Source organism: Apteryx mantelli, chromosome 3, assembly GCF_036417845.1.
Source record: "Apteryx mantelli isolate bAptMan1 chromosome 3, bAptMan1.hap1, whole genome shotgun sequence".
Classification (NCBI taxonomy): Eukaryota; Metazoa; Chordata; class Aves; order Apterygiformes; family Apterygidae; genus Apteryx; species Apteryx mantelli.
Genome location: NC_089980.1, coordinates 42,759,278 through 42,786,837, shown reverse-complemented (window position 1 = coordinate 42,786,837; position 27,560 = coordinate 42,759,278). Strand labels below are relative to the sequence as shown.

The 27,560-nt window shown below is 42.2% G+C and overlaps 1 protein-coding gene across 1 annotated transcript; it reads right to left on the bottom strand.

Moving 5' to 3' along the window:
* Window positions 1-269: 269 nt before the first annotated feature.
* On the bottom strand, window positions 270-27,438 carry KCNK17 (potassium two pore domain channel subfamily K member 17). The gene is made up of 5 exons (XM_067294709.1): window positions 27,229-27,438; window positions 13,209-13,323; window positions 3,443-3,609; window positions 2,726-2,894; window positions 270-666 (listed from the first exon to the last, which is right to left on the bottom strand). Exons 1-5 carry the CDS (start codon window positions 27,436-27,438, stop codon window positions 371-373), a joined length of 957 nt encoding a protein of 318 aa, XP_067150810.1. The 3' UTR covers window positions 270-370.
* Window positions 27,439-27,560: the final 122 nt, after the last annotated feature.

The window sequence follows — 27,560 nt, the reverse complement described above, 5'->3', positions numbered from 1 at the left end:
CGGTATTCTAGTTGTGGCATTTGCAAAATGCCACACATGCAATGAGAGGCTCCAAGAACTTTCCATGCAAAGAAAAGGACACTGGCCAGTGTTGGGTACAGATGTCAAAGTGTACCTTATATATTAGGGTTGGAGGGTAGGTACTAGCTCTGTAAATCGACTTTTGATTAAGCGTCCTGCTGATTATTTCTTGGTGGTGCCACAAATGAAACATATTGTTGTCATTGCTCAATTCAGAATAGAAGCATTTCAGAGTCAATAAACAAGTTTTCATTCCCATGTGAATGTCAGGGCACCTCCATTTCCACATTTCTAAACAGTAACCTCTGGTGGACTAACACCTAAGAGACACTAAGGGGCTGTTTCTTTTCTAAGGTGCTTCTGTAGGAGCTCTGTGGGTGTGCCATTCAGTCTGGTCCTTTTGTTTTGTGTCCTTGCCACTGCAGCTCTCCACATCATCGAGTCCCGTCATACTATTTTTGTTGCCATCCATTAAGTCTTCCACCAATTCTTTGCTCTTCTTGTTGCACTGGCAGAAGTCACTGGAGCTCTCTAGTAAGTTGATGCAAAATTTGATAACCAGTGCTAGCCAGGCCATCCCAAAGAGGATCCACAGAGAGATAACATTCTTGTACCAGCCTGGATAGGCGCGGTCTGGGTTCATCCCTACAATAGAATCACCCAACACATTTCTAGATTGGACTGACAGTGCCTCAAAGGGAAGCATTACATACAAAGCAAAGATGCAGTTCACAGAATCAGTCAAGGAAGTTCCTCAGTTAAGGAAGGACTAATGGTCATGACTCATTAGTAAAATATTATTAACATAAAGAGTAACCCATGGACCCATTACAGTCACCGTGCATGGTGAAAGTGGAGTTCAGACAACCATGATAATTGAGACAGCATATAAATCATAGGGTAAGCAGAAATACAGACTAGCTATAGCACTTAGCAAAAGACCTAGAGGAAATATTACCTAATATTAATGATTTCCATATAAAACATGAGTATGCCACCTCCTTAGCATATAAACAGGTACTGTAAAGCAAGTGTGTTTCATAGACACGTCAGCAACAGTCCAGAACTCACTAGGAATTGTAAAGATTACTCATAAAAAAGAAAAATAAATCCAAAATTAGATCTATGTGAAAGTGAAATTGTTCACACAATTATGGATGTGACTACAATTGCACAGTTTCATTTCATTTCATTTCAGAGATCATCTGACAGGTGCAGTTTTGGATATGAGAAGGTCAGAAGCAGTTTAGGACCCACATGGCACCACGCTCCTAATAGAAGGGCTTACTGAGTGTGTAAATTAATAGATTTCAAAGCCAGTAAGAGAAGCTATGTCAATACTACTAAATAAAAGAGATGAGGGACCATTCTAGGACTCCAAAGGCAAGTGCCATAGCCTGGCTTATATTCCCCTCAAAGAGCAGCTCTGTCCAAAGTGAACATTGAGCATCGCTCTTGGCATGTGATATCCCCTAGAATTTGCCTGGGCCAGAACAGGGCCAGGGATGAGCAGTGGGGAAATGGGGAAAACATGGGGAAACAGCATGATAGTCACAATACAGTGCTTGAACCTATGCCCTGGCCCTGGCCCTGTTTAAAAGCAAAGACATAAACTGGAAACACAGGATTGTAAGGCCAAAATGGTCTGGTCTCTACATGCCATAGGTCAGTAACATGTATACAGTTACTCCCATACCGAACCTAATTTATCTGCGGCAGCATGCCAAGTAACACACAGGTGAAAGCATGCCTGGAAATATGGAGTTATACTACAGAAGTGCTTCAAAATTAGCAGGAAATGATAGAAGTAAAGCTGCTACAGCACAAAGTCCAACAACATCTATAAAACCAACATAGGAAAATGTTGAAGTGACTAGCTTTTGCTAAGCTCTATCTGGCTACCCAAGCCAATTACCCAAGCCAACTTGATTCAAACTAGTTTAAGGGCATCTGCACAAGGTATAGTCAGAGCTTTGATACACTATAAACAAGTCCTAAGGTATCCATCACTAAGTTTTCTAAGCATCAAACAAACACTTTGAAAAAATGAAAATAAGTGTTTCAGTCTTTCTGTCTCCCAGGGATTCAAGCATGCATGTATTTCTACAATCAATTTCTTTTTAATGAGAAAGCTTTTATCAAAAGGTGTGTTTTGTGTTTCAGTGAATGCATCAGGCATGGGCCCAATACCATTTCCTCTAGCAAAAGGTTTTGGCAATGAAGAACAAGCTGTGCCTGGTGCCTGACAGTCTCCGCCTAGGTGACTTAGGCTGCCCTTTAGAACGCAGTCATCTGGGGTTCTGACAGAGGAAATGGTCACTGTCTGTTAAAGTCAATGCAGAGTAGCCTCAGCTTAAAACTAAATGTTCCCAGTGTCAACTACTTCCACCAAGTGTGCAGTGAGAGGATGTGGTGATTAAAAAAGTAGCATTCCGACCTGGTCTCATAGTCATTCAAGGAACACTTCACTTGGATGCTGGAAAGTCACTCATTGACCTTGAAATAACCGTTTTTTTCTTCTGCATGTGACTTTGCTATCTCAGAAATCATGCCCTCTTCAGCCTGTCAAATGCCTATCACATTGGATTTGTTATCCGGTTTGAGGATTGCTAGTGGTGTAAAACTGCCAGGTTGGGAGCTTGATATGCTGCACATTTGGCTTTGACATTTAGTAGGTGAAAGCAATGGAATTTGAACTACTTACCAATCACATAATCTCCAAACCCTATAGTGCTTAGGGTAATGAAGGAATAGTAGAAGCCTTCTTCATAACTCCATCCTTCTTTGGCAGAGAACAACACAGGAGGTAACAGGAGGAACAGTAACAAGCAAGTTAGCAGTGCGCAGATCCTAATCAGGAGGGTAGCTTTTTTCTAGTAAAACAGGAGAAAGACGACACCGTCACAAGAAAGGTGGAACGAAGAGTCCAGCTCAATTTCTGATTGAAGATGATGCTGCACTCCATAAAAACATGCAAACTTTCATGACATTCCACTAGAATAAATGGTATGGCTCTTCCAATCAGCACAAACTGGGTATCGCTTTCATGAGTCCTAAATGCATGCCATTTTAAAGGCTATTCCACAAATGCTCCACGTAACTCTCATGTGTAATTTTAACTATGATTGATGATAAGCAGATCAGATATCCCAGGGCTGCGAACAGTTCTAAGGCACTTCTATTGCTGTAGGGGAAGCCATTCATCAGAGCAAGTTCCATCAATTAACAAACAACCTTATCTGACACCTCAAAGGGCTGTCATAAGCTAAATTTATTCACTTCCAGTTATTCCTGAGTATTATTCCATTTTCGGCTAAGTAGTTAGGCAGTCTGTTCTTGTTAGTCAAAGGATCCCAAATACCAGGCAATGCCCTTTCTCTCCTGAACTTGTGGGCAAGACATACCTGGCCACATTGCTTACCTGCCAGTGAAACTTCTCCTCTAGGCGATGGGCGCAATGCTGAAGTCCCGACAGCATCAGCTGCCCGATCGAATTCAAGAGAACAAGGTTCAAGGGGATCCCAAAAAGTGCAAAGAAGATGCAGAAGATTCGACCAGCTGCAGTGCTGGGGCTTAGGTTCCCATAGCCTAGAAGGAGAGGAATAAGGTGTTAAATCTAAAGCAGTTTATGCTTACCCTCCTTCCCTGGAGAGGTGGACCTCCATCGTCTACAAAAGAAAGAGAAGAAGGTCACTGCTCCAAAAGGACCTTTTTATAAATAACTATAACTTACATCCATTGTTTGTCATATCCTATTATAGGCTGAAAAATAACATTTCTTTCCCTGCCAGTTTTGTTTAGTTCCTCTTCTATTTACCAGTGAATTTCCTCTCCCCTACCCACTGTCCTGGCTGGGATTTGACGTAAATACAAAGCTTCCGTTTATTTCACTTTTTGTAAGTATTATTGGCATAGGGTTTGCTGGTAAACGATCCTGTATGGCTGTCAGAAGGTCTCTGAATCATAACAATAGGGTTTTAATAATAATAACCTTTTTCTACCTTTGTCCTACAGGACTAGTGAACTTAGCACTGCCTTCTTGCTTATATTCTCCTTTGTGCTGCAGGTACCAACCACCCCTTATTCTCAAATTGTCGGATTGTTTACCGTAAGTCAATAAACTGAGAGCAACTGTATTTAACCTGAGTAAAATGCTTCAATTTCAGACCCAAAGAAAAACTTGTGTGTTTGAAAGTTTGTCATTTTTTTCTAATTGTATCAGTTGGTCTGATAAAACATACTGCTCTGCAAACATAGCCTGGCTTGTATCCTTAGACCATCATGGCTTCAGCAACACTGCTGCAATACTTGCCTTTAGTCCCCACATTTGTCATCTTAAGAGAGCCTGTAAATTAATAGACTTGGACTTTGGTACTTTCATGAGGTTAACGCCACGAGGAAAGTCAGATCTAACTTTGATTTATTTCAGAGGATGTTTTTAAGACAAGGGAAAGATTAGTACCTGTTAAGCATTTCAGCAGTGACTTAGCCACTTACAGCCCTGTGGCCTTGACTAGATTTCAAAATCACTTTCCCTCAATAACAGGATTTGCGTGTGTCCATATACAAAACTGATGTAAGCTGGCAAAAGGCTTCTTTTCTCCATGAAGATCGCTAACCCTCCCCAGCAACACACAGCTGCTGGCTCACTGCACCCCGGAGGCGCTCCTGCCATGGCAGCGTTGTTCCCTTGCTTGCAGGCAGCATGGCCCTGGGGCGAGCGAGTAGCACCTCAGGAGGCAGAGCCCAAGTGCCAGGCTCTGTAAAAGTCGGCACGAGCACCCACAGCTGGCAAAGCAGGGCCCCGCTTCTTAACTAATGTTCATCTCACGCCAGCTGCTGGAAGCCACTGACCAACGATGTAATAAGCTCTGCAACTATGAACTTGGGATTTCTACGCATTCTGCACCAAGCTTCATGCTGACAAAATCTCTTGCTGTGGACAACTCCACAAACACACCTATATACCTCTGCACATACACAGGTAAACTACTCAACTAAAGGTCTGGCAAAAAACACTCTTATAGCACGAATGTAGGCTGTCTTTTCACCTCCTACCTACTCCCATAAATTCAAAATTTTAGTGTCTAGAGGACTTCCCCTCCAGTAATTTCAGGTTTAAATGCTTTGTAAGCCCCTTACTTTTAACACACACAGTAATACATAACACATCTCCAAAGCAATGGCTCCAAAATTCTGGCCTGGGAAAGGGGCAGAGTGCCACTGGAAAAGAATGGGATGCTGTTATGTAACTAAAGGTTGTTTTGAAATACATTCAAACAAAGAGGCTAAATCAAGACTGTTCAGCAGCCTTAATTCCAATGCCATATTCTTCACTTTTGAGTTACTCTGTGATCTTTATACACTTTTCCCCCCCCCCCACATGTAATTGCTGACAGTCACTTCTACTGTTTTTGACCATTTCTAGACTGAAAGGTGTGAAAAATGAGAGACATACAGGCAAGTAAATCTGGCAGATGACCCCATTCAAGTGAATTTGATGGATATGTGACTGATACGGTCTGTGTCACACTGACTGTGCCACACTTCAGCAGACTGATTCCAGTCTTTCTGTGTAACAGCATTTAGGGTGTTTTGCAGGTTGGTCTGGACCCAGGGGACAGAGCTAGGAGACATTTAGTTTAAGGCTGGAGCCTGAACATGAGTCACATTGATCTGGCAGGGGACATTTAGAGCCAGCCATTCGTGAGGGTTTTTTTTCTTTCCCTTCTATATAAAGTTAACAAAGGCCGTGTGTTGGCTCGGGCAGCTCTTCTGCCACCACAGCTTCCCACGCTATCCAGCCTCTGGAGAAGACACTCAAGAGAGAGAAGAAAGGTCCATGATCTCAGGTCACGCACAGTGTGAAGCACAGTTACCTTCAGGATTCTGGGGACCTCACATAGTGCTGACTAGGAAGCCTCTAAGGTCCTTAGTAGGTTAAGTCATACATTTCATTTAATTTAGAATAGCAAATTCACTGCCTGAATGATCTGCCTGAAGGTCCACTGTGTATGGTGTTCAGCATATTGAACACCATATCTGCCTTCTGTACATGATTGATCTTGCTCCCTTTTCCTTTGGGCTCAGTAACTCAGGATAATTTCCCAAAGATTTGGTGAGCAGTTGCTGTGGATATGCACAAAAGCCATATCCCATCATCTTTTTATACAGGATACAAGACTGGATCAAACAGCACAGCAGATCTTAGATTGTGCAAAAAAGTCTAACAACCTACCTCTGGCTGATGATCTACCCTTGCCTTTGGACTAGACAAATAGATGCCAGTATAACCTTATCACTCTATTTTCCTGTTATAAACCCCAAGCAGGAATGGACAAATGGGACTTACCCTGTTCAGTGAAAGGAACTAGAGTGGCATGTTATACCACTGCAGGCTATATATTAAAAGATCTGAACCAGCTCCAAACAAAACAAGCTGCACTGTCGGCTGTGTCCCCACACAAGCCTGCTACTGGGATCTCACTTGGTGCTTGTCTGTATAGGGACACTCAGGGACGCTCACAAAAACTATGTAGAGGTCTAAGTAGCTGGATTAAATTCCTGCATAGCTGTTCTCATTTGGAAAAAAAGAGTCCAGCATAGCTTAATCTTCCTTAGAAGAAGCAAAATAAGGGCATTTTTATCTCTAAATGATCATATTCACATGCTTTAACTCATATGCTTCAGTTACACAGCTTCAGCAAATTCAGTTTAGTTTTCCTGCATGCCCATTACATGCCTGTACATAAGGGATTCATGGGCTCTGAGGACTTGCTAAGAAGAGGAGACAAATATATGATTAATGGAGTATTAATAAAAGATCTCTTCATTCGCAAAACTTTATCCCACTCACAGTGCCCCCAGCTCAGCCATAGCAACTGCTACTTCCTGCTACTGACAATGGGAGATATGTTTGGCTCCAATTCTCACTGTCTAGTCGTAAAAGACTTTTTTTAAGCAAAGAGCGCTTTGGATGAAAAAAAAATGCAGCTCTGGTCGGTTGAAAAATATTTACAAGTTCACCAAATAATTTCAGCTGGGGGGAAAAAACAGAGTTAGATTTTCACAGAAAAAGCCAGAGGAAAAGTCCCTTCTTTATCCAGTATCTTTATCAGTGGTTTGAGCATTTGCACACAGTTTTGGGGAGATTTTGGGTTAATTCTTTCTCCCACCTGAGTAGGTACAAGCCAACAGTTCCCATAGGAATGACCTAATCACAAAGTTACAGGATGTTCTTGTGTAGGAGCAGGGAAGGGTTCTCAGCCTCGCCTGTTGACAATATTTTGCTTTGAACGCTCAAACGCTCACTGAAGCCTGGGAGCTGGGTGTCTCGCCTTCCACATGAGTGCCCAAACCATGGAGCCATTGGGCATTTGAGTGTGGGGAGCTGGCACTGGAATTATTGTACTTTGTATTACACATTTAAACACTCAAAGAAGGATGCTCCACTTGGCAGTTGGGGCAATCTCCAGTGAGCCACAATCCTTTTCTCCCAGACACAGGTGGAAATTGCACACCACTCTCCTACACCCTGAGGGAGTGCTCAAACCACCGAGCTTCTGGCAAGAAGTACACTGCTGGCTTCTTGTCTAACACTTTTCAGAAGATCTAACTTTTTATTTCCCTTGTATTTCTTAAAAATAACCCGAGTGTTTTAATATGGGCTAAATGAAAGCTTTTGTTCATGATGAATTTAAATGTTACATTGAGAAAAAAAAAACAAAATACTTAAATTCAGTTTAGAGGGAGAAGATTTATTATAATTCAGCAGCCAAAGTGAAAAAACTAGATATTGACTACTCACACAGCCCTAAGCTGTATTTGTTTGGTTCCTGAAAAAGTGACCATATGCCCAGCTTAGCTGGCATATGCCCTTGATAAAACCATGAGAAACCTGGTCTGACCTCATAACTGATGTTGCTTCAAGCAAGAGTTGGGACTAGAGACCTTCCAAGGTCCCTCCTAACCTGAATTATTCTATGATCCTTGCAAGCAGTAAGATTTTCAAAGGCAATTAGGTACCACCTATACTCAACTAAACATCAGTGAGACTGCAGTTCCTATCCTTTCTCATACATTTGAAAATCTCTGCCAGCACTTAGCTACTCAAAAGAAATAAATGTGCTTGCCTTCTCAAGCTTCCCATGAGATTTTTGATATACCCACATACTCTAAGAGGAAGAATGCTTAACAGTGAGACATGGTCCCTGAGCTCAAGACAACTGATATTGGAAGTCATAGTTATTTCTGTTTCATAGGTACAATCCACCCAATGGTGGCAGAGACGCAAAGAGGGCTCAGCAGTCCTAGTACTTGCACTGGCATGTCAGCTTTATTAATAGAACAACCCCAAAAATTATGAGAATGGATTTTTAAAAGGTAGTGGTGGCAGGACCTCAGGAACCATGTCTCATATGGGGAACCTCATTTGGACTCTGGCAGGTTGAAAGGGAAAGAAAGTGGACAGTAGTAAAAAACATGTGGAGTGAATAGCATAGATGATGCATTGACCATGTTTGTGGGTGGTTGTCTTAAGGTATAAGCATTAGAGATCCTGCTAATATGACTTTATCACAATACTCTATCACAATATTACAATACCAGGCTAGCCAATGTGGGACCATAAAAACAAACAATGCTAGAACTGTTCTTGACTTGCTTTCTATTCCGGAGATCCAACCCAATTAATCTAAAGTACGCAGAAAAAAATGAATAGTAGTCAGAATTGTCTTTGACAAATATGAATGATCAAACATCAAAATTAGCATGCATCAAAAGTATATGAATTATCTAATGCCAAAAGAAAAGTCTATCAACCTATACTCTCACAACTAATGCACAATCTGTTGATGCTACAGTAAGCTTTATTGCAGCTCTTTAGCTGAAGCTCTGTGTGTCTGTGCATGTGTGTACAGATGTGCATGCGTGCAGGGGGGTGTCCAGCATTATTCATTTTACCTGGGGCTGTGGAGAGTTACTACAGTAGAGACTGATAATAATTAAGGGTGAGGGGCTGAAAACGTTTGAACCATGTTATTTATCTGTTTTGTCCCTGCGAAGTTTCAGGCAATAGCAAAATTTGGTTGCACACTGCTTGAGTCTGTGACTCAAAATCCTGTGCGAAAGACCAGGAAAAGGCTTGGGACGAGTATTGCCTTCTTATCCTCTGTATCTATTTGTATTGTGAGCATACTGGATGCTGTATAGTGGGCTTAGTCCCAACAGGACAAGATGCCACACAGTCAGAAAAGACAAGAGTTTGCCAGCACTCAGGAGACAGCACAGAGAAGGTTGATGTGAGTGCTATCCCCACCCACCTTGGTGACCTCTGTGGGCCATTCTGCCATGTCCCACTTGGCCCCTGCAGAGCAGCTCTGCTAGGTGCCATGGGGCAGGGGAAAGATCAAAAGTCAAAGGTGCAGGATTCCTCAGTGGAGAACTCCCCAGCACAAATGGAGGATTCAAAGGTGAAAATGGCCCTAGTTTGTAATTCCATAGTTTAACTACCTCCAGGCATCACGGTGCTGTAAGAGGATTTCCCAATGAACCTGAGAGCCTGCTGTCTGGCAGAAGCTGGCCCATTCCTTGGGAGCTCCATTACATGCTGGTCAGCACTAGGGAGAGTCAAAGTCTTGGAGACAAACTCATGCTGGCCCATAGCCCTACGCTGCCAGCAGCTCCAGGACTTCACAGTCCTGAACTGGCCTTTGCTTTTCTTAAGGGAACTATCTATGGCAACATACTAAATACCACCCCTCACTCATCAACCCCCTGCTTCTTGGCACTTCGTTGGCTCCTTTGGGGGATTGTTGTTAGGAGCTATCACACTGTGTTAACCGGAGAAGGGAAAGACAGAAGGAAGGTTTACTCTTCCCCTTCCTTTCTTCACCATGAGATGGTTTACTTGCTTTTACTGCTTCTATTTTATGTTTAAAAACGATGTTTAAAAATCATACAAATGAGTACTTTGCTTTGCTACCAGAAAATGGGAAGGCAGTGCTAGGTGAAGGCATCCACCCACCCAGAATAAAGGAGGACATTTTGGCTATAAGAGGACAATACTCTTCCTTTTACTCTTAGAAGGCTAGCACAGATGAGCTCAATCTCATCTCAAATCCTTTCCCTGCCTTCTCCTCTGATATTAAATCACTCTATCTCATACTTTAATCATCTGTCCCACTTCAAACTTGTTTTGACCTCTGCCCCGTTAACCTAAACTAAGTAGGAGGAGAGTAAACACAGAAAGGACAGACTTTATGTCAGCAGGGAATAAAGATGTTTGAGGGATAAAGCTGATAGCACATTAGATTCTTTCTTCTGAACACATTTAATACTAGAGCTCTAAAGGAATTCTAAAGATTATTCTTCAAGGCATTAAGGAAGGAGAGGATTTCTGTAGAAGAATCTGCAGACAATGAGGTAGCATACAAGACGATATGAGAAGTAAAAGATAGCAATGAAGAAAGCACAGAAACATAGTAGTGGAAAGAAGGAACTCACAGAAGGCTAGGACAGCAGATGCCACATGATCAAAAGTACAAGTACAGTTCCACTCAATTTACATGACTGCCCAAAAACTATGTGGACTTTGGGGCATTTCTTTAAACAACAGCTTTGGGTTCATATACACCTTCTGTTCTTTGAGCCTTTCAGCTTAGGGTACCAAGTCTGTCTAGCCTGCAGGTTAGAACCTTGCTTTTTTGTTTTTTAAGCAAAATTTGCATTCATTTTTTTAATCACTAGTTCTTTGGAAACAGATGAAGCTCTGATTTAAAGGGAAGAAGATAACATATAAGAGGCTGCATCATAAGACATGGGAATACATAGTTTGTCACCAGTTATTAACAGGAAAAGAAGCTAATGTCCTGTCCCTGTCTGTTGCTGTATCCCAATGAGACGAAGTTCTGGTGAGGACTTGGAGAAACACACCAAGCCTTTTGAAGGGGGGTAAAGCAGTTCAAGCAGAAACAAGCTGACAGACTCAAAAGAGCATCTCATAAAAGAAAGGGATGGAGATAATGGCTTTGGAAGTGCTGTTTGAGCAGACTAGAGAAGAAGTAAATAGCTGATCCAAAAGCCACAAAGACAACTTCACATCACATAAGAGGCCAGCAAGGCATGGGCAATAGCATTAATTGCAGAGAAAGAACATAGAAGAAACAAACACGACAAAAAGGGAGACTTGCAGCAGCCTGAACACATGGAGGAGGGTCCTTCCAGTTCCTCCATTACAATCTCTTTTCTGTCCCCCTAAATTCCTGAGAATTTCCCTTCTCCATTTTAACTCCATTTTAAATTCTTCCTTGCCACATAAGGCATGTAAACCTCACTACACCCTTCTCAAAAAACTTCTCATCTGTGTCATTTCCCCCATGGCCCTGCCTTGCACATGAAGGTTCCTACTGTGAATCATTCCTCTGAGCTTCACCAAGTTCTTTGGAAAGAACCTTGTCCCTTTACTTACAGTGAAATCATCATTAATTATTCTTAGCCCTACAGTGATGTCTGGGTCAATGAAGTTGTAACATCCACTGTCTCAAAAACTTGCATAAACAGTGAGGATGGTTCATTCAGACCCAAGGTGAGGCTCTGTGAGGCCATCTATATTTTCCTCTTCAAAAATGTACTATCATCTACAGAGTGCTAATACCCTAAAGTGCATAATTAACAACTTAATTTGGAGTAGTAAAATCAAGGGCCAGATTGTTCAAAGTTTTATTTGTATAGGTGACTTGTATAGCATTCACAACTCCAGCACTACAGAAATCATGAACAAGGTCCCTAGAATTACTGTCAGCTTTAAAATAATGAGATATGAACAGTAGAAATATTTGCTTCTTTTTATTTGCCTCCTGGTATCAAGTCATATTTTTTTTCCACAGCCATCAGGGCAAGAAGTTTACATGAAGAAAAAAAGGAAAAAGAGTAGCTATGGTTTTCATGGAGTACAGCCAGAAATTTTTAGTCTAGAACTCTTCTGACATTATAAAAAACCTTTGTATTTTAATGTGATAAATTTGATCCCTGAATGTTAAATTGGTTGTGGTAAAACAGAGTCATTCTGACAGCTTAGAAACTAATCAGGATTCAGTGCGGAGGCAAGCACAGCAGCTCTGCGCAGGCACTGCTTTGTACTGAAGGCTGGAAGGAAGTGCCAGGGCTTTGTGCTGGAAAGCCAGAGTGCCTGTACAGCCCTGTCTAACAGGGCTCCACTGCCATCATCTGGTACAAGCTGAACCTGGCAGCACAACACAGACAACATAGTTCCCAAACAGAAGTAAAATATGTGGAAAAGACAGCAGGGCAGAAAGATGTACTGAGTCACAGGAGTATCATTTTTAAATGCAAAAAACCTCTTTATTGCAGCTCTTATTTGGGAGCTTAATATTTCTAAGGTTAATGCATCTTCAATAACAATCAGAGAAATCAAAACAATGCCCCACCTGGGGGCACAAAAAATTCTGGATCTAAAAGGTACTTGAAATGGAAGAGAGTTGATAGATTCAATATAAATCAAAAAATCAAAATTATTAATAGTATCTGCCATAACTAGTGCTATGTCTAAATCCTTTTTATTGTTTCCATCCACTTTTTTCTATTTACATTCTTCCTTCCTTGCTTTTCATTAGATACTTGCTGAAACTTGACTCAACTGAACCGTTTAATCTATCCAGATATGGGACCTTCACCCAAACATGCTTCCAGGTCCTCATCCAACATAAGCAGTAGTAATAAAAAAGAATAATTCATAAATATAACTTCCAAAGAATCAACAGCCAATATTAAGAGTTTTTTCAAAATCCTTCCCTCTCCTTGTGACAAGAAATTCAACACACAATTCACCTCAGACCTGTAAGAAAGAACTGGGCTTGGGAAAGATATAGAAAAGTATAGAGTACTGTGGCAGCATGAAGGGATAATAGTTCAGGCTCTGCAAGCTGTGTAACTGCTAGTGGGGATATGTACCAAGCTAATTATCCCTGTCTCCAATTATTTACAATCATTACTGTACTGGTACTGACAAATCATTTCTAATTCCTAGAGCTAGCTTCTTGGCTACTTATCCATTGTGCGGAATAGAGAAGCTAACTGAAGCTTCATAGGACTGGTCTGATCATACAGGTCCTCATTTCCACTCCCTGGATGCCTGTGAGGCCGCCCCATGAGCAGCAGAATATTCTTACCAATGGTTGTTATTGTAGAGATGGAGAAGAAGAAAGATCCACTGAAGTCCCACCTGCCCAGACTAGTGGAGTTTCCCTCGAGGGTTATGCCGCTCTTGTAGGCTTGGATGATACCCTGCAGAGAGACAATAACATGAGATCCAAAAAACACCTTGCAGCAAGTTTGTGTGCCTGCTATTCCCAGTGCTGGCTGGTAAGGTCTTAAATTATGACTAGCTCTGACTCAGTCGTCTCTTTTTCAATAGAGGATATCCTGTGCCTTAGAGGCCCAGCAGCAGAGAACTCAGAGAAGCCAAAAGCCAATATATTTATTCCAAGCAAAGAACATCTACATAATAAAGGAAAGCTGCAGATGAACCATACTCACAGGTGAATGTGGAAGAGACTGGAGGATAAGAACCATCCAGAGAAAGCCCAGCCATAGTTATTATACCCCATGGCATATTCATTAGGAAAATAAAGTTTCCAGATGGGATCTTCTGACAGAAGAATTTGCAGAGTAGTGAATAAACATGCACACATAAATGATACATACTAGATACCTTGCCTATACTGGGGAGGAAGGTATATGGTGGAATGTATGAAAGGCATAACTATGAGATGGAAACTATACAGAATGACCAACCTACTAGTACGGGACAGTATGTCCCCACATCAGGACTATTAAGATCAATAAATGGACTAGATTAGCATGAGGCCTGACTGTGTTCAATGTACCTGGGGAAGAATCAGAAGCCACTATGTTGAAGTCTGCAGAATTACGCCAAAATAAGATTTTGGATGTGTTAATAATGTCCATATCTGACCATACCTTCTCATGCCAATAAAGTTAATGAAGTAGAAAAACTGAGCTATGGACAAAACAGCATTAGTCATAGCATGTGCGTTAAACATTTCACACCCGTTGACCAGAAATCCTTGGGAGCTGATTATCCTCAAATGCAAATTTAGTCAAGAAGACATAAAACCCATCGCCTCTGAGAAACACAAGCAGATACCCAGTAACGCTATCCCTTGTCCCTCTCCTAATCATAAGGTTTCTGATAAAGCTTTCATCATTGATAATAAAATAAATCACTTTCAAGTCAGATTTGCATCAGTTGTAGGTTTTACATCCACCAAGCAAACCAGCAACTCAAGCCTCTAAAGCATGGAAACTTTGTCCTATTTTACTGATGAAGAAATGCAGTATGTGATTTATATAATAGTGTACAGGGCTGTGAATTAATCAAGGTCTCCAGAGTCCCACTCAGCACTTTAACCACAAGGGCCATTATCTCCTTTCTCCAAACTTCTTACACTAAGAGCAAAGAGCAGCTCCAAGATCAACACATATTTTTCCAAGTAAGAAACACTGATAGTTGCAATCTCAGGAATATCTTCATTTACTCATAAATCAAGGCAATTTAAAGCATTTGAGGTCACATTATAATCTATTAAACTCTGACAACATGCTATTTGCTGCACAAGATACGGGAGAGAGCCCTTGCTGTGAAGAGGGCTGAGGACCAGGTGCTATATTACATGGCACTTCATTCTGTGAATTGTTGCCTTGAGTGGGGCAACTCACAGCAAGAATTATTATTTGGCTTAAGTGATGATGGAAGAATCCAGCCCCAGGAAAAAAAAAAAAGAAAGAAAAAAAGAAAAGAAAGGTTATATCAGGAAGGCTCCAGCGGGATTTGTTTTGAATAGTTTATGTGTAATTTTCCTACTCTTCTTCCATGTCAGTATGAGTGTTGGGGTTTGTCAGGCTGCATGGGATGTAGGCTCTGACCTTTTTCTCTTCTTTTGATACTGCTTGATTTCTGATGCTGCTTGACCTCAGGTTTAAGAAGTGCAGCTCAAGAAATTCTGCAGACAATGCCATGGTCATCAAAAAATATAAGTTAACTCTCAAACTAAACCATATGGCAGGAGGGAGACTGGAAACCTATACAAATGACAAATATGCATTTGTTTTCCCCAGAAACTAGTGGTTAAATTTAAAAATAAAAGGCATGGTAGTCTCTCAAACTTTCTGCAGTATGTGACCTCTGCAGTTCCAAGTAGTTAGTCTTAAAGCCATATATATCTGTTGGAAGGCCAGTAGTCCAGCTCTCAGGTGTAGTTATTACTAATTCAGTCAATTAGACTAAAAGAAAACTCTGCACACAGTTTTTCAGGTTTTTTTTCCTTTCTTTTTTTTTTCCACCTGTCTGATATTCTGTTGGGGCAAGCTCAGCAGTTGACAACATTACACATGACAGCAAGTTTTTAAAGCCAGAAGCACTTAACAGCCAGAGAGAATTGTAACCAACTGTGGCTGAATTGACCCAAAGAAACGGGAAGTTCTTCACAGAAAAAGGGGAAACAGGCAGCCTGTGTGGGACATCATGTAAGCTGCAAGCAGCAGGAACCAAGTCATGAAATGTTTAATTTCACATCATCTCATCACTTCAGTTCTGCATGATTTAACAGGACCACGAGACAAAGCAGCTGTAAATGCCCATGTTAGTTTTGCAGTGGTTTGTAACAGTGCAATGTATGAGAGTCATTGTCTTAACTTTCCCTCAGGGTGGTGCTACTGCCAGGAAATAGAGCGTCTCTGCAGAGTCTGCAGACAGGCTAAAGCATTTGCACTACATGGCACGATGATCCTCCACTCATCTCAATGAGAAGGTAACATGCAACTATAAGCCACCAGAAAAGAGCAAGCAATGAGCCTGCAGCATGGCAGCTGCTCTGTTTCTGGGGATTTAAGATTTATAGGAGGTTTTCAAGAGCCTTCAGCAGTAAGGCTCTGGCTAAGCATTTCCTTGTTAAATCTTGTTATCAAAGACCCAGATAGCATGATTAACCATTAAAACCCTTGTGTCTGTCACAGCCTGATATGGGGATCACTGAATACTCATGCAAATCAAACCCCTGTGAATAAACAAACACTCCTAAAGAAACAACAAGTTTATTATTATTATTAGGAAGAAAGAGCTACTGATGAGATTCCTAAAATGGAGGATTTTTAGAGGGTGGAGAAAAGGATACAGATTTATTTCTTGCCCTTTTTTTTAAAGAATGTTTTACTATAATACCCCAAATCAGCCTTTGAAGCACAGCTAAAACAAGAATAGAAAATTAATGACAGATTCTTCTGTGAGCAGTAGAACTAATGAAGCCTGATTTCCTACAGATGTGCCTGTATAGGCAGCTTCGTGAAATACATAGCTATTAAGACACAGAAATTACTTCTGGCATAGGAAGTCATTGGACTGTTGCAGACTGAGAGCATATTCATGAAAGTAACAGTGTATACTTGCCCTGATTTAATATGTTTCTCTAGGCACCTGCTTTCTGCTAGTGCACCTTTTTATTAAAAAAGTTTATCATTTCTGTTTTTTGATCACATAGGAGAAACCTAGCTAATAAACACTCAAATAGAACAACTTAGTCTTCCCTGCTTTTTCCATAGAAGAGGCACCAATTTGTCTCTGCTGCTGATTTTCAAGAAACTTGAAGGAACTTTATTATCTACTGGCCATGGGTTAAAAATTCGCTTGAGAGGCGCTGACTCACATGCTTTGGGTCATTTATGCTTTGCTCCCTTAGCCTGTCTTCTTGACAACCAAAGGCATTTTTTGTTTTGCTTTACATTGATTTTAGGGAGAAATCATAAGGATTTTCCCATTTTCCTGGATTAGTCATTTATAAGGCATCTTCTGCAAAACCTGAAGAATCAGAAGGCACCTAGTAGAGGTAGGGTCTCAAATCCAGTTTTCAGGAGTAGATGTCTGATCTAAGATGGTAATCAATACCACCAACTGCTCAAACATAATGACTCTTGAAATTACTGAGCTTGAGCTTGATATCTGAGGAACTCGAAAGGTCAAATGTATAACTCAAGAAGTTCAGGAAGAAAACAGTCTGTTTGGTTAAAAATTGTCAGAAAAAGAGAACTTGGTTCTGCTTGGTTTCTACTGACAGACAAGCTATGCAACATAAGAAAGTAATTCAACTTCTCTGCATTTATTTTTCTGTCTGAAATGATTATAGCAATTTATAGTTCACAGGGACCATTGCAAGTATTTGTTAACAATGTTTGCAAGCACTGTTTAGTCCTCAGATAGACGTTTCTATGGAAACTACTGCAATTACTTTTGGATTTTTAAATTAGGATCCATTAAATTCTTAGGCCCTCAATGCATCAACGAAACTTTATTTAGAAGCTCCCACTCTCTCATCAACTAGGCTGTTCTGGTTTGTGATAGTACCATGCAAAGCCTGCTTGCATGGTCAAATATTGTCGTAGATAATTAAGAAAAACAGCATGGCTTCCACCCAAAGTAGTGTATTTAAATGCAGGTGTCTGTCCTGTTACCTTTGTGATAAAACACACCTCAGAATACATAAATTGGGCCCCCAACTCCCATTTTGCTCACCCATAAACCCCGAAGCTTTCTAACTTAAGAACATTATGAACTGAGGCTTCCTGCCACTGGTTTGCAAATACCACCTTTAATTTAGATCTTTATTTCCCAGTACAAATCAAAGCCTGTTTTTGTGCATCATTTTGCAGAGAACTCCCTCCGTTAATTCAAGTCCACTGGTAACTCTGTGAGGAGTGTGGATTTCTGCTGACTCCCTACCTAAGGAATCTCAGACTATTTCAGGATGGCAAAATCCCTTCTTTTCATGTCTTCCATTATCAATTAGCATTCCTAGTTTTTCTTTCATGAGCATCCAAACACAACAATCTTCCAATTCCCCTATTCCAGCTTAAAAAAAAAAATTAAAAAAAAATTAAAAGCCACTGCTTCAGACTGATTGCTTTTTAGCTCTTCACAGCTCTAGGGCTGTCCTTCCACAGATGAAGGATGATGAGTGCACTCATCCACTAAAACTCTCAATCTACACAGCTTGCCCCAACAGATCCAACATAGATACAGTCATACCAGCAAAAATGAAGCTACCCATTTGAATTACTCACAAAAGAGCTCTTTTGCTCATATGACCTAGGTGTTTATTAGTAATGAGGTTCTGGTTTTACCAGCACACCTAGTTAAGTATTTTCAGAAACTTAATGAAGACTTGGTCTAATGAGTTCATTTCCCTTTTGACATTTCTGAATTGCATCTTTCTTTTTCTTCCCTGGCAAACGTAAGTTCATTGTTTTCCATTCTGCTGTGGAGTTGCTCTCTCCTTCAGCCATATGCCTAAGTCTGTCTCATTTACAGTGTGCTATGTTATCATTTCGGAGCACATGGCAACTCCTGGCTTTCTCAGCTCACACACTTCCTCTCTCCTAAAACACTCTTAATTGCATATGTGCCTCTCCACCACCATCTTGCAGCACCAGCACAGCCCCTGGTCACCATGCACCTCAAAAGGGAGAAACCTCTTTGCTCTGCCTGTGGGTTCTGCCTTCTTTTTTCCTACATCCCTACACTCACTTTCCAAGTCAGAGGCACTTAGTTCTCCCTCAATTTTTTTATCTAGGGATGTTTCAAAAGGAAATAAAGGGAAATCTCTCTTTTTTTCTTGATTCAAAGTTCTTGGGCTAGGAGGGATCATTACATCATCTACTCTGACCTCCTTAACACTGACCAAAAATGTCACCCCTCACCTCTGCATTGAGTCATAACTGCACATGACAAGGGTACAGCTTTCAAAAAAAAAAAAAAAAAAAAAAAAAGCATGCAAAAATCAGGAATAAGGAGTGTGTGCATATGTAAACCAGGATACTACTTTCCTTGTAGTCTTTACCTCCTCCAGAACACTATACTTTTTCCTTCTTTAGCCTTCACAGCAAAAAATGAACTTTATATAAATGATTAATTGAACTGATTCTAATCTATCTGTTCTCCATCATAAAAGTAAAATATAAAATTATATGGGGGAAAAGTGAAGCCATTGGAGATTATGACCATACAAAGGATCTTTGTCCCTTTCTGGACTGCGTTTAAGATTCTTTCTTTCATATTTCTGGGCAAAAGAGAAACAAACCATTTTTTAGTGGAGGAAAGTATCATGCAAATGACCCTTATAAACCACAACACCAGTTACTGCTGATACCCTTTGCTTCTGAACTATGATATTTGGCCAGAGTTCACACTAATCCTGAGATAGCTTTGTAGCAGTACTTCCTAACTGTATTTGAGAGTAGCTCTCAAGAAAGGCCAAAAGTATGAGAAGGGACTGGAGTAAGAAATTTCATTCCCAAGTTTACACACTCATACGAAATTAACTTTTTCAGGGACCAAACAGTCTCCTAAAGATTGTTTGCCTCATCTCAGACACTTCCACACCTTCGCAGTCCATCAGTGAGGGAAGGGAGGTATATCCAAGGCACCAAACTACTGGATTAATTAGAAAATAAACTCACATAAGTTCTGTGCCCCAGAAATTCCATGCAAGATTAATAAAAACATCCATTTACATTTCACAGGATATCAACTGCAATGAGAAGAAAATAGTAACATTATCTTTGGTTTCAGATTGGGAGGACAAGGGTCAATTAACTTCAAAATAACCCAAAAGAAGGATTATGAATCACAACTCCCAGAAGTGAGCTCTGAACTCCTCCCCTTGCCTGGAATGGAAACTTATCTGAATTCTGACCAAAACAAGAGCAGGTAAAAGATGAACTATGAATTCAGTAGAATCCCACTGTTTCTTAATTCATATCACTTGAATTACCTAGGACCTGATCAAATAACTTTCCCATCAGTTTTCTCCCAGCACCATTTTATATTAGAAAAGATACTTCACATACTGTAGCTATATGAGTAAATCTGTCTGATACAGGGGCAGCCTGTTCCATTAAAGACAAAAACAAAAAACAAAAAAACACACTTCTGCTAATATAATTGGTACTAGTTCTTCTGAACTAAAACTCTACTGGTAAAAGCACTTTTACGGCTAAGGCTGGGTCAGCGCTAAAGTTCTTGCTATTACAGAAGGTTTCTGGAACTCATCTAGGCTTGCTCTTTAATATGGAAGGAGCAAGAGATACAACAGTGCTACAATCAATGCTAACCTAAACCATTAGTGCTTCTTCTGAAAATGAAACTTTCCTATCAAGGAAGGCCCATGATTCATAGGTCATAGCTTTGCTAAATTCAGATCTCTTCTAAAACTGCAACAAAACAAGGAACTCAAGAACAGGGCAGTAACAGAAACAAATATGGCCTGTTGAAAGGACCTGCCAATTTAATCTTCAGAATGGATCAGAGCACGTTGCATTTCATTGTCCTGTAACACTGAGAAGTTCTTCTCTAGTAGTAATTTTTCTTACAGTTACATTTAGAAAGGCTGGGCATGGAGTATCATGAACAAAAAGTATCTGTAAGAGTAGCCCACACCTTCAAATAATTGACAAGAATTAACATCTCTTTTTAGAAGGAACTCCCAGGTATTGAATATCCACTGCTACCATGGTGTCTCAAACCTGCCTTCTGTTGGACAGGTTATTGAGGTAGTTAGCGGTTAATTCCAGCTTGATACACTCATGTACTTGTTACTTCCTACCAAGTCTGACCAGTTGTAATGGAGAATTCGGTAATATCAGAGAACTTCTCCATTTAGGCAGAGGCATATAAATATAATAGGTTCCTGTGTTTTTTTATTCATTTCTTTTTAAATGCAGGTACTAGATGCTACATAATTGACCAGAAGACCTAACAGGGAATCAACTAACCAGAAACAATGGTTCATCAATAGGTCTCCTCCTTGCCTTCCAAACAGTCCAATAAGGGACTGCTAGCCAACTAACTGCCTGTCCCGCCTTAGAATTTTGCACAGATTTTTCTCTTTAACTCTGTCAAAGATAAGCAGGACGATGCAAGCCCAGGATGAACACTGCAGGTAGTCTCGGTAACACAGCTACACTTCTTGTTAATTAACAGTTTGTGTCTCTCAGGACAGTTCTGGAGGAAAGTGAACTGGCTACAATTTAACCAAAGCAGTAGTTCATTTCAGTAAGCAGGAAATTAAAGCAATTACAGGGGACTGATCCCATTTCATCTGTGACAAAAAAACACATATTTTGACTAAATTGGGTCCTATACAGATATCACTGCTCCAGAGTACTCAGCTGATAGCCAATGCTGTTCCATAAAGTTCCTTATCACCAGTATCAGCTCTCGGAAGCTCACCCCTTAATAGCCATTCACTGCCACATCAGCTGGAGGCAAGATGACTTTAGTAAACTGTATTTGCAGGGCTGTATTTCCTGACAGCTGGAGCAGATCTCTGCCAGTTTGGCTTCAGTGCAAGCCAAGGTGCTCAGGGTCTTTCAGTCATGTGGGATCTAGCTGCTCTTGTAATTGTAAGAGTTAAAATTCTCTTTGTAGCTCTGGCTGTTGACTCTGGAGATAACAATATCTAGACCTGCCTGCTGGCTTTTCATTTATGGCCAGGCCTTTACAAACAGGTTCTTTTCACTTTCCACTATGCCTTCAATCTTGCTAGACAAAAATGTATTTATTTTGTTTAGCTCAGCTTTGATTTTCTCCTTCCTGGTTTATGTAATTAAGGTGGATCAAATAGCATTCTGCAGCTGCAATAATAGAGAGCAGTAGAACAATACAATAAATACAGGAAACAACTGTATAAAGTATTAGGGAAATATTATATAAAAATTAAAAAAGGTTATAGAGAAAAGAAAGGAAGGTGAGAAAATGACATTGTGGTAACTGTCCAACACAGAAAATGTACTGTTCTGAGTCTGGCCACACGGACAATCTTCTGATTAAAGAGATGCTGAGCAATTATAGCTACACTGGTGTCTGTAATCATTGAAAGCACTGCAGGAAAAGGAGAGTTTGGAGGACAGCTCAGCTGGAGCTGAGCTATATACACTCAGCCTAGGCAGTATGGCCAAGAGACTTATGCAGTAGAAGTGCATCAAGCTGGATAGTGCATCCAGGGCCTTCCCCTTCTGTAAGGTAAGGAAGGGTCTCAGCTGTAGGAGATATACAGAAAGTGCCCTCTTTGCTTGTAGCCTCACAGCCTTGGCACCTCCAGAGGTGTTCTCAAAACTGGAATGTCATTTTTCTCTGGAAGGCATCTCTTGGGTAGTTTTTTCCCCAGTTGGGTCCAATTCCTGTTCTTCACGGTCTTGAGGATCCGTAGTCTGAAGCCTGCCTTGTCATTGTATCTGCTTCATCTTCCACGAGCCAGATATTTCTCACTTTGTATGCTGCCCAATGGCTCTCAAGGAACTGTTTGCTCTTGATTTTGTTCCTGGTGAGCAAGTGGTCATGTCACAAACCTTGCTTAAGGTCTCAGAAAAATGGCCTAGGGCCTGTTAGGCCAACAAAACCAAACTTAGGTCTTCCCTGAGCAGATATTCCTGGGTGTATAGTACGGGGATTTGTGGCTGGAACCCCTCTGTCATCCCCTTGTGCTTGTTCTGAACTTAAGTAATGAAACCTAAGTAACATGCAAACCAGTTCCATCCGTATATATTTTTACAAGCATGCATGCCTGCATGCGCTTTTTGTTTGCTTATATATACATACATATACATACACACATAATGTAAACATATAAATATAAAAAATTTGCACGTGTTACCCTTAATTATTTAGAAAGTGTGGAAATGTTTAGAAAAGTCATGCTACAGAAGAGGCAGCCAGTCTCTCAAGACAGAAGAACAGCTGCAGGAAGCTGAGACCCACCAATACAGATGTCACAGCCTGTTCTAACACTTCCTCCTCTGCCTTTAGGTTTTTATTGTTGGTCTGCTATTTCCAGCTCCTTCTTTCTTTTCTTTTGCCATCTAGAAGATTATTTCTTTGCCATAGATCTGAGCCATAGAAATCACTGAAGGAGAACTCACTGGTCTAGCTACTAGTTTACCACTGCACAACTTGCTTTCACAGAATCACAGAATCGCTGAGGTTGGAAGGGACCTCTGGAGATCATCTAGTCCAACTCCCCTGCTCTAGCAGGGTCACATAGAGCACATTGCACAGGATTGCATCCAGGCGTGTTTTGAATATCTCCAGAGAAGGAGACTCCACAACCTCTCTGGGCAACCTGTTCCAGTGCTCTGTCACCCTCACAGTGAAAAAGTATTTCCTCATGTTCAGATGGAAGCGTCTGTGTTTCAGTTTGTGCCCGTTGCCTCATGTCCTGTCACTGGGCACCACTGAGAAGAGTCTGGTCCCATCCTCTCAACACCCTCCCTTCAGATACTTGTACACATTGATAAGATCTCCTCTCAGCCTTCTCTTCTCCAGGCTAAACAGGCCCAGCTCTCTCAGCCTTTCCTCATAAGAGAGATGTTCCAGTCCCCTAATCATCTTTGTGGCCCTTCGCTGCACTTGCTCCAGTAGTGCCACATCCCTCTTGTACTGGGGAGCCCAGAACTGGACGCAGTACTCCAGATGGGGCCTCACCAGGGCTGAGTAGAGGGGGAGAATCACCTCCCTCGACCTGCTGGCAATACTCTTCCTGATGCACCCCAGGACACCATTGGCCTTCTTGGCCACAAGGGCACATTGCTGCCTCATGCTTAACTTGGTGTCCACCAGCACTCCCAGGTCCTTCTCCGCAGAGCTGCTTTCCAGCAGGTCAGCCCCCAACCTGTACTGGTGCATGGGGTTATTCCTCCCCAGGTGCAGGACCCTGCATTTCCCTCTGTTGAACTTCATGAGGTTCCTCTCCACCCACCTCTCCAGCCTGTCCAGGTCTCTCTGAATGGCAGCACAGCCCTCTGGCGTATCAGCCACTCCTCACAGTTTTGTATCGTCAGCAAACTTGCTGGGGGTGCGCTCTGTCCCTTCATCCAGGTCATTGACAAAGAAGCTGAACAAGACTGGACCCAGTACTGACCCCTGGGGGACACCGCTAGCTACAGGCCTCCAACTAGACTCTGTGCCACTGATCACAACTCTCTGAGCTCTGCCATTCAGCCAGTTCTCAATCCACCTCACTGTCCACTCATCTAGCCCACACTTCCTGAGCTTGTCTATGAGGATGTTATGGGAGACAGTGTGGAAAGCCTTGCTGAAGTCAAGGCAGACGACATCCACTGCTCTCCCCTCATCTACCCAGCCAGTCATTCCATCATAGAAGGCTATCAGATTAGTTAGGCATGATTTCCCCTTGGTGAAGCCATGCTGACTACTCCTGATCACCTTCTTGTCCTCCACATGCTTGGAGATGGCCTCCAGGATGAGCTGCTCCATCACCTTTCCAGGGATGCAGGTGAGGCTGACTGGCCTGTAGTTCCCTGGGTCCTCCTTCTTGCCCTTTTTGAAGACTGGGGTGACATTGGCTTTCTTCCAGTCCTCAGGCACCTCTCCTGTTCTCCATGTCCTTTCAAAGATGATGGAGAGTGACCTAGCAATAACATCTGCCAGCTCCCTCAGCACTCGTGGGTGCATCCCATCAGGGCCCATGGATTTGTGGGTATCAAGTTTGCTTAAATGATCTCTAACCCACTCCTCCTCCACCAAGGGAAAGTCTTCCTTCCTCCAGACTTTCTCTCTTGCCTCCAGGGTCTGGGGTTCCTGAGGGCTGGCCTGAGCAGTAAAGATTGAAGCAGAGGCGGCATTCAGTAACTCTGCTTTCTCTGCATCCTTCGTCACCAGGGCACCCACCCCGTTCAGCAAAGGGCCCACATTTTCCCTAGTCTTCCTCTTGCTACTGATGTATTTGAAGAAGCCCTTCTTGCTGTCCTTGACATCAATGTATTCTCTTTGCCTTTTCCTTTCTTTTCTGCCTGTCTTCTCACCATGATTCTGCTGCTAACTCTTCAAAGCAGGAACTTTCTATGCTCTCTATCTGTGCAAGGCTGGAACAGTGGAGCTCCAGTCTTGTCTGGTAACTAGGAGCTATGCGATAAGCAGGTTATAAAGTGATGTTTGTACACTGCTTAGCAAACTGGGATCTTCTTCTATATTGGCCCCTAAGCACTTTAAAATAAACAGAGAGTTTAGAATTATCTGGGATGAAAAAACTATGTATATAAGAAAACAATGAAGAATTGCCAGTAACGTCAAAGCAATTAAAATTCACCTACTGTTTTATGTTTTCAGATACTCTTTATATCTTTTTCATAATTAGCAAATAATCAGCTGTATATCTAGAACACAAACTTGTTATCTGAAGAGGGTCAGAGATGACATCACCTGAAAAACTGTGTGCTAAGCAGTTGACTGTACAGGAAAACATCCCTTTTTTGATCACATATACAATATTCAAGCAATGCCACGAAGGAAATATTAGAAAAGAATGTAGGAAAGAAGCAATCCTCTGGATTATCTGTTTAAGAATAATTTCTTGATGTGAAAGTTATTAAAAAGAACACACAAAGTCATTCAGACTCAGACTATCGCTTCACAAAGCATGAAGGCATGCACAGACAATCTATAAAAACGAAACAAAACTTAGTTTAGCTTCCTCATCTAGGGCTTGTGCAGGTCACAAGTACTCACACAAGTAGACACAAAACATTATACCAGTATCTATGTGGTCTAAAGGGATTTAGGTGGCTGTCCTCTTCTCTTAAATACCAGGCAGTATTAAGAATTAATTGAGGTCACCCTGGAGTAAAGTAAACCATCAGAAAGACATCAGAAAAATCTTTGTAGCTACTTAACTGTGACTATCTTATCTTACAGGTCCTTCTCTCCATTTCTATCGCCTCATTTCTCTCATTCACCAAGTAAAATCCTTCTAACCTCAGGGCACGAGCTCGCTGTGCAATGAACCAGTGCTGAATGAAACTCAGTTTAGAGCTGCCTTTACAAAATGCCAAACTAGTCTTCTCTGCTTTATTTCTCCCTTCCAGCGGATTAGTTATTTAAGAAGACTTTTTACACTCCACTGTACACAGCACACAACATGAATAATAAGAGGTAGGTACCATGGTAGTCTTCCAGGGCCCAAATAAGTACTATTGTCTTCACCGTACTGCTGACTGACCCAGAGAACTTACAACCCAGCAAGGGAAGGGATGAGAGCTGGAAGGGTCGTCAGCGTGGGTCTGTCTGCCAGGGCCATGCTGAAACTCCTAATAAGATTATCTATTTGATGATTGGGATTTTGTTTTTTTATCTGCTGCAAAAAAATTGTAAGATTTCTCCAAGTCCCTTTAGTTCCTTTACTTTGAGCTCTAGCAGTCAGCTATCAGGGTTCTGGCCCCCAAACACTGCATTTACAAGTAAGAAATTCATTTTTTTTCTTTTAAAATCTCTATTTGAAGTAGAGAGAAGCCAAAAGCAGTATATTTTCAACCACTGGCACCTATTGAACTAGAACGGGTGGGTAAATATTAAAATCACTTCAATATTGGTGAGTTTTTTTTTTTTTTTCCAGACAAAAACTAAGTGAGCAGAAGGCTGCAAAACCCTTTCATTTCATTTTGCTCATTTCTGGTTCATATCATAAGATATGGCCACTTGTACTTTATTGAGATTGTATTTGGTCCAGCTTCGCATTTCACAACCATCCTGCAAATATCCTCAGAGACATTTTTAAGGATATTTCTGAGCTGTTATCAGGATTTTTCCATTTCCCTTTCAAACGGCAAGGCGAAAACTGGGGAAAAAAAGAGTTTGACACTAATGTCAAAACCAATTAGACGTACCCCGAGGAAGCCTTTCCATTCAATACCGGAGTTTATCACCTGTAAGACGCCACGGGCTATAATTCATCCTTAATAAGGTCAAGAGCGAAGCAAAACTACCTGCAGTTAACCCTTGGAAAATTGCCCCGGTAACCGTCCTATAGTGGGAAACGCTGCCACGATGTTCCTCCTGTCACGACACGTCGCTGAAAAGCCACGCGAGGACGGCAAAGCCGGGAGAAGGGGGGCGAGAACCAGAAAGGCGGCAGCGAGGAGCCGCGGCGCGAAGGAGCCGGGGACGAGCTTGCTCACGGCGACCTGCCCCAGCGCCGCGGGGCCGTGTGCGGGCACCGCTAGCGCCAGGAAAAATAAGTAAACGAAGAAAAAAAAAAAGGTGCTTTGTTGGTACGGTCACGCACAAGGCGAGGCTGCCTCCCCCCGCGGGGGCCGGGAGCCCCGGCTCACCTGGACGAGCCGCTGCAGCGCCGGCCCCCGCAGGCAGGTGTGGTTGGCCAGCAGCTCCCAGCGCTGCTGCAGCAGGCGCTGGGCCGCCCGCCGCTCGGCCGGGCCCTCCAGCGCCCAGAGCACGCCGGCGCCCAGCCCCACGTAGCCCAGGTAGGCCAGCAGCAGCGCCGGCGTCCGCCAGCAGCGCCGCCGCCGCCGCCGCGCCGCCATCCCGCGCCGCCGCCGCCGCCGCCGCCCGCGGCGCTGAAGAAGGGGCCGCGCCGGGGGCGGGCGCCGGGCGGCCCCGCCACCGCCACCGCCACCGCCTCCCCGCCCCTGCCCCTGCCCCTGCC

Coding starts and splice junctions, on each gene's coding strand:
- KCNK17 (XM_067294709.1), bottom strand. CDS start 27,438: ATGGCGGCGCGGCGGCGGCGGCGGCGCTGCTGGCGGACGCCGGCGCTG. Junction 13,324..27,228: donor CGCTGCAGCGGCTCGTCCAG/GTGAGCCGGGGC, acceptor GTCTCTCTGCAG/GGTATCATCCAAGCCTACAA. Junction 2,895..3,442: donor AGGAGAAGTTTCACTGGCAG/GTAAGCAATGTG, acceptor CTGTTTTACTAG/AAAAAAGCTACCCTCCTGAT.